The 11,318-nt window shown below is 50.0% G+C and overlaps 1 protein-coding gene across 1 annotated transcript in view; it reads right to left on the bottom strand.

Moving 5' to 3' along the window:
* Positions 1 to 84: 84 nt before the first annotated feature.
* LOC104528186 (enhancer of mRNA-decapping protein 4-like) overlaps positions 85 to 11,318 on the bottom strand; it is a gene marked incomplete at both ends in the record, with an annotated part of 15,365 nt that continues 4,131 nt past the window's right edge. Inside the window, 8 exons of the mRNA XM_029085991.1 lie at positions 85 to 304; positions 1,556 to 1,742; positions 2,948 to 3,101; positions 3,953 to 4,068; positions 4,773 to 4,928; positions 7,439 to 7,619; positions 8,570 to 8,606; positions 10,280 to 10,432. Coding sequence (XP_028941824.1) covers positions 85 to 304; positions 1,556 to 1,742; positions 2,948 to 3,101; positions 3,953 to 4,068; positions 4,773 to 4,928; positions 7,439 to 7,619; positions 8,570 to 8,606; positions 10,280 to 10,432 — 1,204 coding nt within the window. The remainder of the gene's footprint in view (positions 305 to 1,555; positions 1,743 to 2,947; positions 3,102 to 3,952; positions 4,069 to 4,772; positions 4,929 to 7,438; positions 7,620 to 8,569; positions 8,607 to 10,279; positions 10,433 to 11,318) is intronic.

Below are 11,318 nucleotides of genomic sequence, written 5' to 3'. Positions count from 1 at the left end.
ATCAACTGCACCACTCAGCTTGGTGTCATCCCCCACTCCATCCCCTGACGAGCAGTGACGCCCACTGCCTGGAAGCCCAGGTACCTGCTGGAAAGCTTGGTTGAGATGTCCCTGCTGAAGCAGCTGAAGGATGTGAGTTTGCTGGGACTGGAAATCCAAGTGAGCAGAGGGGATGGGAGTCCCGGCCGCCGAGCGCATTGCCTGGACGATGCTCGAGGTGACGGCCGCTTGCTGCTCCTTCATAGCCAGGCTCACTTCTCCTTTAATCACTCTCTGCACTTGGGCCAAAATAGACTCCTGCATGCTAAATAAAACCAGAACAAAACAAAACCCAAAGGCAGCTGTGAAAATGAAGTGCTGAGGGACAACACTGCCCAAAGGCTGGGCCAGCGAGGAAGCACAGGCTTGGTTAATGCAGCGTGGCTGCCAAAGGGTTAATACAAAAGGCTCTGAGACATTGGAAACCGCTGCTCTGTGACCATCAGCACAAGGTCCCGGGTGCACGGGGAAGGTGCTGGGATTCTGTGTGGGCAAGTGATGTTTCAGGAGCAGAGTCTCTCATTACACAGTGTTTTACAGCTTTAATGTCCCTGGCAAGGCTCTAAGCTCGAGGTTCACCCCGCACGGGTCTGGCTTTCTATGTCCCATCTGTGGGGTGCAGTTTCCAAGCCTGCAGATGACACCTTTAGAATGAGAACACACTTCCACTGAGCCTGTGACTTCTCCACCCAAGACCAGGTCACAGCACAGGCTCCGCTGCTGTGTGTTACACCTCCCCCCCCGAAAGGGTGAGATCCTCCCCCCTTACTGAGGGCACAAAGCATCCCTGCTCTACCACAGGGAGAACAGCAGGACATCCCTGAGCCAGCACAGCCCGTGCAACAAGACCAGAATTCAGTCTGGCAGCCTTCCTGGCAAGTCTGGTCCGAGTCCCCAGCGCGCTCTCAGGTATGTTCTAGTGCTTTAACACAGACAGGGGCATTCGGCCCCGCAGGTGACCACCGGCCAGTCTTGATGCCTGGCAACCTGCCACCAGCTTCATAGCGTGAGTGTGCTGAAGGCATCACCAGGATCACATCTTGAAACCGAGGTGGCCAAGCACAAACTGCTGCAGAGCACCTGGGAGGACAGGGTATCCTGCAGAAACCGTTGGTATGCCTGAGGATGCAGAGGTAAGAAGAAAAGCCCTCACAAGACCAGGAGAACATTTCAGAACAAGAAGGCTACTCAGAACTGAGTGTACTTTTGGGCTGCCTTAACTCCTTCTGTCCTCCAACATGCACACAGGACGCTGAAAAGCGGGCCCCAAGCTCACAAGTGCAGCAGCAATACAGCTGGTTGTTCGAAACCTTCTGTGGTCTTTCATTTTGTGCCCCACAGAGCAAGTGACACCAGCCCACGTGCTTTGTCACACCGTGCACAGAGCCAACAAGCAGCCCTACAGTGGCAAACGGCTGGTTTCCACAACCAAGTAGGGAGAGGTTTGGGTTTTTTTTTAAGGCACACATATACCTCTCACTGACACCTCTTTCCACAAGCCCAACTGCCAACTTACTTGCCCACGATAATATGCAGCTGATGCTGCACCTCAGCATGGACACTGGCCGCCACGGTGGAAGCCAGCTGCTCCGTGGTGCTCTGGAAGGTGCTGATGAGCTGTCGAAGCTGATTCAGTAGCGGGTCCCGGGCCTCCTGTTCTCGCACTTTCTTGTTCTTCAAGTGAGTCTCAAGCTGCTGGACATCTGCAAGAAGCAGAGAGGAAGATGTTTATGCTATCGGTACCTGTGGAGATCGGCAGGGCAGAAATCCAGGTGCCAAGGTCTATTTTCCAGCAGAAGCAATTCCTGAGCCAGTGTAGGAGCGCAGGAGAGAGGGAAGAACACACGAGCCTTGGTTTGGGCTGTGTTACACTAACCTAGAAACCCTGGTCCAGCCTCCCCATCACGCAGGATTACATGATACAGCACCAAAGCCACGAGTTCTCTTGTGACAGACACTTTACAGGCACTGTTTGTTCAGGGCAGGATAAAGGTGGGAGCAAGGGTATTTTATTTCAAACGCAGTGTGAGTTGTGATCTGCATTAGTGATGGAGTTCAGTGTCAATGAAGAAAGAGGAGGAATATTTCTGACAAAAAAAAAGTCCTGTCTGCAGAGATCAAAAAGCTGTATTTCAAAATATTTTAGGAACTGGTCTGATCAAAAGGGAGAAGAATTTAAGTTCTATTTACTTGTGGGAAACCTGTGAGGAAAAGGAAGGGTGAAAAATAAACAGCAGCTGGAAACACTCCGCAGATCTCTGGTCAAGAGAAGTTGCTGGGCTAGCACTAGTCAACTTCAGGCCCCCTCAGGAGTCCACTCTGCAGAGTAACACCTGCCTGGCCTCCTGGAAGGCCAAGGAACTGGAGCCCAAGCCTGAGAAGAACAAAGATCTTCTCCAGTGCATCAGTGTACAGTTCTCCTTACTTAAGAGTACCGGTTTCTTTTTTCCAGCCTGACCACACCAACACTGTTCAGCCACTATTTAACCTCTGATCATCCCTGTTCCCTTCTCTAAACCTTCCCCAATTCCATCTAGCCCTCGGAGACGGGTGCAGGACTGCTACCTCTCTGTACATCCTCTTCCTGATGGCAGGACAGGGTAACCCTATAGCTGGGCTTTTCTCCTCAAGAGATGAAGTCACAGACTCACAGAATGAGGCCAAAGTGTTTTGCTGCACGGGCTACCGAGACCAGAGGTGAATATCAGTTCTTACAGCACCACCCACACAAACCTCCTCACTCCTGCTTCTGCTTCCCAGGTGTGAAAGGGAGCACACAGATGGGCTAAGAGGTTAAACAGAGTCATCGGTGAAACTGAAAGGCAAAGACCTAAGGGAAGGCCAACTGATTTTCAGCCACTAATGCAAATACACTGTACAGAGAAACTCAGAGAAGAAACCCACTCACATTCCTGCGTGCCCTGCTTGAAGGTGTCATTGATTTGCTGGAACATGGACTGGCAGGTCTTCTTGAAGGCGCTCTGAAACGCTTCCCTGTAAGCTGACTGGATGGGCCCCTGCAGGGTATCGGCCGTTGCCCTCACAATGGTATCTGTAAGGTTCTTACAAACACACACAGAAGAGAGTCCAGAAAATGAACAACAGTCTGCTGCAGGATAAAGAGTTGAACCAACACCGGGGGTCCCTGCAACACGCCCACACCAGGTAAGGACAGCCTGGTGTCATAGAATGGTTTGGGTTGGAAGGGACCTTAAAGCTCATCCAGTCCCAACCCCCCTGCCAGCAGCAGGGACACCTTCCACTAGACCAGGTTGCTCAAAGCCTCATCCAACCTGGCCACAAACACTTCCAGGGAGGAGCAGCCACAGCTTCTCTGGGCAACCTGGGCCAGTGTCTCACCACCCTCACACCAAAGAATTTCTTCCTAATATCTAATCTAAACCTCCCCTCTTCCAGTTTCAAGCCATCACCCCTTGTTCTGTCACTACGTGTCTTTGTAAAAAGTCCCTCCCCAGCTTTCTTGTAGGCCCTTCAGGTACTGAAAGGCTGCTAGAAGGTCTCCCCAGAGCCTTCTCTCCTCTGTTCCCTGCCGAGGTAAGTAACAAGTTTCTGCTCCCCCAATGATGTAGAAATGGAGAACAGAAGAACCAGTCAAACTTTCACCCCTTGGTTGATTGAGATGGCTGTAAAACCACAGCTGTAGTGACAATCTCTACTCGAGGAGAAAATGAACCATTTGGCAGATTAAAGAGAGAGCTAATGAGGCAAAGCAGGCAGGGGAGTACACAATGAGCTCGCTCTCCTGATGAGACCAGGAAAGAGCTTTGACCACTGTCACCTAAACTGACCTTACCTGGAGATAGAGGTGAGAGGAAGAGGTATAAGAAGTCACTACCCAGGCAGGTGACAACTCAAGTGTCCCCAGAAAAAGCTACAGTCTGGTTCTCCTTACCTTTGATTTCACCAGCTTGGTGATACTCTCTTTCAGTGTCCCCTCAACAGCAGTGAGCTTGGCAGCAATAGTGCTACTGAGCTGGCCAGCAATGGTGTCCATGCTCTTGGAAATGCCTAGGCACAACACAAACATGTCAACGTTGCAGCTTTAAGCCTAAAGTCACACTTCAAACCCTGAAAAAAGAAAATGGAGTCAAACTCTTCTTGGATATGACACAGTGAGGGGCAACAGTCACAGCTCTGACTTGGGAAGCTAAGGTTGGACGTTAGGAGAAACTTTTTGCTAGGAAGGTGGTACAGCTCTGGAAGTCACCAGAGAGGCTGTAGAATCCCCAGCCTTGAAGGTTTTCAAGACTTGTCCAAAGTCACAGCTGACCTGATCTAGAACAGCCCTGCTTCAAGCAGAAGAGTAGACACCAATGGCTGCAGAAGGCTTTCCCACCAGCATGTCTTTGAACATTTCCTTACATGGCTGGTACCAGTGTGTCAAGGGCAAAGACAAGGTTAAGTTTGCTCCAGTCAAGTCTCAACATTTCCAAACTCATTAGCCTCTTTTGCCTTCCTCCACCAAACAGACTCCCTTATGGATTATAATGGAAGGTCAGTCCATGCTTTCTGGAAACACATCACCTCTGGGAGCCTCATACTCTGTCCAGACCACAACTCCTCAGATTACAGTGGGGCCCACAACAGTTTAAAGTGCAATGACCAGTCTTCACGTCACTTAACTCCTACTTCAGATAGTGCCAACACTTCTAGGCAGCATGCTTTCAGTCCCTGCAGGGATCCACCTCCAAAACCTAGGCAGCAACACTCACACTGGGGTATGGTCTTCTTCATCTCCTCACGGATGGTCCTCTCCAGACGGTTACACACAGCAGTGGAAAGGGACTGAGAGAGCTGCTGAGACAGATGCTCCTGGAGCTGCCCGTTGCGCTGCTGTCCTTCTGTCAGCACTCGGTCTAGTCTTCTCTCTAATGAGAACACACGTTAAGGAGCACAAAAACCAGCCAGCAGCGTGTGATTGCAGCCCAAAGGGCAACTGTGTCCTGGGCTGCATCAACAGAGGGGTGGGCAGCAGGGCCAGGGAGGGGATTGTCCCCCTCTGCTCTGCCCTTGGGAGGCCCCAGCTGGAGTCCAGGCCTGGAGCCCCCAACACAAGGAAGATGTGGAGCTGTGGGAGTGGGTCCAGAGGAGAGCCAGGAAGATGATCTGAGGGCTGGAGCTTCTCTCTGCTGAAGAAAGGTTGAGGGAGCTGGGCTGGTTGAGCTTGGAGAAGAGAAGGCTCTGGGGAGAGACCTCATTGTGGCCTCCCAGTGCCTGAAGGGAGCTTAGAAACAGGAGGGAGAGGGACTTTTTCCATGGGCAGAGAGTGACAGGACAAGGGGAAACGGTTTGAAACTGGCAGAGGGGAGATTGAGGTTGGATGTGAGGAGGCAATTTTTCACCCAGGGGGTGGTGAGGCACTGGCCGTGGCTGCCCCATCCCTGGAGGCATTCAAGGCCAGGTTGGATGGGGCCCTGGGCAGCCTGATCTAGTGGTTGGCAGCCCTGTCCACAGCAGGGGGGTGGGACTGGATGATCTTTAAGGTCCTTTCCAACCCAAACCATTCTATGATTCTATTATTTCCTCTCTACTCTCAACACTCCTGCCCACAAAAATGGACAACTTCCAGAAGCTCAGTGAGAATGAATTTGCAGCTCTGGTGAAAGAGGGGTCTATATAATATTGCTGGTGTGTTCCTGGAAACAACAACTGGGTGCCCTTAAACGAATGATCAGGTGAAGAGTGAAGAGCTCTGGAGGTGTGGTGGGAAAGCCAAACAGCTACAGGAAGCTCAACAGTATTTACACACTGTGGGTTAATTCAGCTGCCCCCGCAGGGCAGCCCCACACAGCCGCTCGCTCGCTCCCCTGCAGCGGGGTGGGGAGAGAATCAGAAGGGTACAAGGGGGAAAGCTCAGAGGTCGAGATAAAGACAAAGCAAAACCTGCACGTGAGCCAAGCAAGAGCAGGAATTCACCCACTACCTCCCACCAGTGGGCAGGTGCTCAGCCATCCCCAGGACAGCAGGGCTCCATCACGCGCAACGGTGACTCGGGAAGACAAACGCTCTCACTCTGAACTTCCCCCCCTTCCTCCTCCTTTCCCCCAGCTTTTACTGCTGAGCACGTCGTATGGTATGGGACATCCCTCTGGTCAGCTGGGGCCAGCTGTCCCCGCTGTGTCTCCTCCCCATTTTGTGTCCACCCCAAGCCTGCTCGCAGGTGGAGCAGTGTGAGAAACAGAGAAGGTCTTGAGGGTTTAGCAACAGCGTGTTATCAACCTGGTTTTGGTCACAACTCCAAAACTCACCACCATATGAGCTCCTATGAAGAACATTGACTCCGTCCCAGCCAAAACCACTACAGAAACTGAAAAGCCAATTATCCGTAAAACAGCAAATTAGTAAAAACATTTCTACAGGATGGAATCGGTGGACATGAGCGATACAGTGCACGGGAGCAAACCCCAGCTCAATAAAAGCTGGTCATACCTCATGAAGCAACCGAGCTCTCCGAAGGAGCCACACAAACACCGAGATGCACGTGCATCTTAAAAACAACCAAAACAGAACAAAAAAACCCCAACAAAACAAACTGTGAAAAGACAATTCAGTTGCTGCTGACAAAGTTCAGTGCAGACATGAAGTTGTGCAGATAGGGAAAAATAATTCTCATATTATAATACAGCTTTAGACTCTCAACTTCAGTAGAAGGCTATCTGAATTACCCATGAAAATATCAGCCTGGTGGTCCAGAGGAAAAATCCAAGACTAATTAATAGAGAAGACAGAAATCACTGTCATGCCACAGAAATTAAGAGTGGTTTCAGACGTGAAACAGGCTGGAGCTGCTCAGTTTGGGGAGCACGACTGAATTCAGTGTGGCAAAAGACCCACAGGAACCGACTGCTCAATAAAATAAAAATAACTGGATATCAGGTTTGAAAACACCAAAGGAAAGTACTGCTCAGACAGCACACAAGGGGCCTGCAGACCACCGGATGTATCATGTATATGGGCACATATACAAGATAATTCAATATTCAGCCATGCAGTGTGGCAGTCTGGTGCTATTTCTGGTGCAAACACTGACTTGGCTGAAGGAGAAAAGGATCATCCCGTAATGACTCTTGTGCAGCTGGCCACTGCCTGATGCAGGGTAACGCATTAGGTGGGCCTCTAGTCTACTCCACCGCTGCAGCACTCACTGTCTTAATGGGTAACTGGATTTAGTGGCACGGAGAAAGTCTCAGTTCTTCTCTGTTCTGAGATTCTTGTCCTTAGAAAGGGACAGAGAGGAACTGAAATAGTCCTACTGCAGCCAGGCAACTTTACTGCACCTCTGGCCATGATCCTCAAACCTTCTGAGCTTTCCTCATGCCTCTAGTCTACCTTGCAGCCTTCCACTCCTTAACTCCCACACGTTTGCCGACAAGGATACGCTCCTGCTCCTGCTGGGAGTCAATCACCCTCTCCACATGGCCCATGAGGGAGCTCTGAATGGCATCCAGGTGATCCGTGAGTCTCTGCAGCAGCTCCATCTGGTTCTGACGCAGCTCAGAGAGCTCCCGCTGTTGGCTCCTCAATATGCACATCAGCTCATCCTGGAACTCCGATGTTACCTACGCGTGGAGAGGACAAACATTCATTTCTAACAGGATGGAAGGTCAGTCAAGCTTTCTGCGAGGTATTAAGTCAACCCCTGTGCCTAGGACTGAAGCATGACACGCAAAACGGAAAAACCAGGGCCAGCTTAACGCCTATTTGTAAGACTTTTGTCTCAAGAAATAAACTGATAAAGGGACATGAAGTTCCCACATGCAGTTCATAAATGGCTGTTTAGAATATCCTCAACCATTTAGATTCAAGACTCTCTTCAAAGCTCTGGCATCTAAAAGAAAACAGAACAAAACATCCTATTCACTTCTAGCCAGGTACTGAGAGAGAGTGGAGGTCTCTGAGTGTAAATAATGATGTCAAACACTTCTGGGAAGAGCTGTGCAATCGGTAGAGTAAACAGGTTTCCCAGACCTTTTTCAGCTCTTTCACTTATTTATGAATAACCAAACAAGTGGTGGAGAAGTGTACATCAATGAACTCCTCACCTCCTCACCTGCTCAAAATATCTGAAGGAGGAACACACGTTAAGGGCAGTTTAAAGAAGTGTGTGCAACTCGGCTGAGAGCACTTGCTGCCAGATATGAAGGTACTATCAACAAGGAAAAGAAATTCCAAGAGACCCATCTCACTGCAACCCCTACTTTGCTGGAAACAGCTTATTCTGCTGCTGACACACACAAATCATCTCAGCAGGGAAGAAGAAATGAGTGGTAGAGTCTTGGCTGATACAGGGCTTGTGAGAACACAGAAATGCACGTCGATATGGAAAGGTGAAAGGCAGGGATCCGTCTGGACAGCACGGAGCAGCTCCTTCTCTTCAGAGGGGGGACAGTGCAACCCAAGCCCAAGCAGCAGGAACTGGCATGAACTTTCTCTCAGGTCTCTAGTGAGACAGTCAACACAGCTGAAGCATCATGCTCTTGGGATGGCCTGCAGAGCAGCTCTGACTCACCTGGTTGTTAGATGATCTTGGCGACTGGTTCACATCCCTGGAAATAAAGAGAGAAACGTAGTAATCCAGTTATGTTGATTAACTGCTCTTATTAGCCAAGGCTTCTGCCAAAACAGGTCACACAGTTCCTGGTTGCTTTAGATTTTACACTGCAGCTCATACTCCTCTTTTGCCCAGTATAACATGAAGAGCAATGGGAAGGTGATGAAATCCCAGTTCTTACAGCACTTCACATCTATTTGCACTCAAGTTCCTTACAGACTGGTCCTGTTGCAGGAGATTTCAATCAAGTCTTAACGAGGACCGTTACAAAGAACAACAGACACTGATTTTTTCAGTTTTGTTCAAATTCAAAGCCAGGGAAGGCTTTGCCAAACAGCTTTTGAAGGTCTCCTGATATTTTACAAAGAAAAAAAAACCAAACAAGTACCTATTTGTTAAATATAGAATTAATGAGCTTCAAATCATCTAGAATGATTCCAGCTACCAAGGTGAAGAAACTAGTGACGCCCTCCAGCACATACAGCAGAATAGAGAAAAACACTGAACTGATCTCCTAGTACTGCATGTCTCCATCAAAATCACAAATCTGTGAATATTCAAACACTACCAGAAGGAAAGCAAACAGTTGTCGTTCCCCTCAGCATCCACTCAGCAACTGTAAAAGGACTGAGGCAGGAAAAATCAAAGCTATTTCAGAGGCTAGTAGCTTCTGGGTGTCACAGCAGAGGACCACAGCCAGAAGGTTAATGCCATAGCCCATCTTTGTGGTAATCAGCACAGCCAGAGACCCAAACCATGGAGCTATGGGAACACAAGAAGAGGAGAGAGACCCATGCAGAAGCTGTGCTGCTCTCCTCACGTTAATGCAGACAGGTTGGTCTCATTTGCCACGGGCAGACCTTTCCAGTCATCAGTTTTCACTTACCAGACATTCATATGGGCATGTTTAGAAACACAAAAAAGCAGCAAGCAGGTAACAAATGATAGATATTGTTGAATGAGGGCACTGTGCCAGCGTTCAGAAGGCAATCAGAAATGGAGGCCACCTTAAGCTGTACTCACAGCATCACAGTTCCAGTGAAGACTTCACTGAAACCAACAAACGGATCCAGTGTCCCCTCACAATGTGCAGTTTTTATAAGGGCAGTTAATGAGAGAACAAGGGGAAATGGCTCTAAACTGGAAGAGGGGAGATGGAGATAAGATGTGAGGAAGAAATTGTTTGGTGTGAGGGTGGTGAGACAGTGTCCCAGGTTGGCCAGAGAAGCTGTGGCTGCTCCTCCCTGGAAGTGTTGAAGGCCAGGTTGGATGAGGCTTTGAGCAACCTGGTCTAGTGGAAGGTGTCCCTGCTGCTGGCAGGGGGGTTGGGACTGGATGAGCTTTAAGGTCCCTTCCAACCCAGACCAGTCTGGGATTCTATGATTCTAAATTACCTCCCACACACCTTCTGAAGCTCAGGCTGTATTTTGGATTTCGAGTCCCAGCTGGAAAGGTAGGGCAGAACCTTCCCCCACACCCCGAGTGGCGGTCAGTGTCTGAGGAACCAGCAACGCTTTCTGTGGGGTTACTGTCATTTGCAAAACGGGCTGAGGGTTGGGAGCAGTTGGCCACAGCCCAGCCCTGGTCCTCGCTACTAATGGCTACCCCAGGTTGTGGCCCTGCACAGCTGGTCCCACAGCCACCTGCGTTCTGACAAGCCCAGCGTACCCGTCATCTTTCTTGCCCTTCCGCTTTAGCTTTGGGGAAGCCCGGGGGGACGCCTTGGCTTTCCAGTCCTTCACAGGCAGCCTCTGCGTAGACGCTTTGGCACCAAATCCACCTGATGTAGAAGCCAAGCTTGCAACTTCATCATCATGGTCACTACGAAGGAACAGCAGGGGAGAAGACATCACTCGCAGTACCAGACAGCATTAACCTTTGCTAAGGGGAAGGGACTCACACTCCGCTCCTCATCCACACACGGCCAGAGTCACACAGCTGAGGACACCCACCACCTCCATCTCTAACACAGAGACACCTACAGAGCTCAGCAGGTGCTGCTGTTTTGATCCAGGTCTGCTCAGGCTGAGTTTAAGTGCCACACAGTGAGACTGGAAGGGTCTCTGCATTAGGGAGAAGTGTGGTGCAGGCAGCGTGGCAGAACGATGCCTGTTCTCGCTCCGTACGCACACTGGCACATCAGCCCGGGGATGTGACGCTGACCCGACGGGGAACCCAAGCACAGCGTATCCTCACAGCTTCACAGACAGAAAGCACTTAAAGCAGCAAGTACTGAGGGAGCAGAGGAGAATCAGGCTGAGCCTAGGAAGTGTGTGATCCTCGGTATCCTGGAGTTTTTCAGCTGCTGACCAGCCACCCAACACAGGTTGTGTGCTTCGGTCTGGATCGAAGCGCGGATTATGAATAAACTCTCAGCTGTCAAACAGGGCTGAGCTTGCTGGGCACACAGAACATGCCCACAGAGCTTTAGGGTGGCTCATGAGGCTGCAAAGATGTCAAAAGCAAGAAACTAACTCCTGAGACACTGTCACTACCTTACCTAAGGCTCAGTGTTTGGAAACTGATCCCCTAATAAGTTTTCCCTGGTAATTAAACCAAGCTTGGTCCGTGCTCTTAGGAGCTCAGTCAAACCTTTGCCTAGAGCGAGCAAATTGAAAAATCTCGTGATCAGCTGGAGTCATGAGAACATGACAGAAGCTGGACTGCACACACACATTAAGTCAGGAGACAAAGCAAAGACATTCAC

Source organism: Antrostomus carolinensis, unplaced genomic scaffold (assembly GCF_000700745.2).
Source record: "Antrostomus carolinensis isolate BGI_N321 unplaced genomic scaffold, ASM70074v2 scaffold10387, whole genome shotgun sequence".
NCBI lineage: Eukaryota > Metazoa > Chordata > Aves > Caprimulgiformes > Caprimulgidae > Antrostomus > Antrostomus carolinensis.
This window is presented reverse-complemented; position numbering and strand designations above follow the sequence as displayed.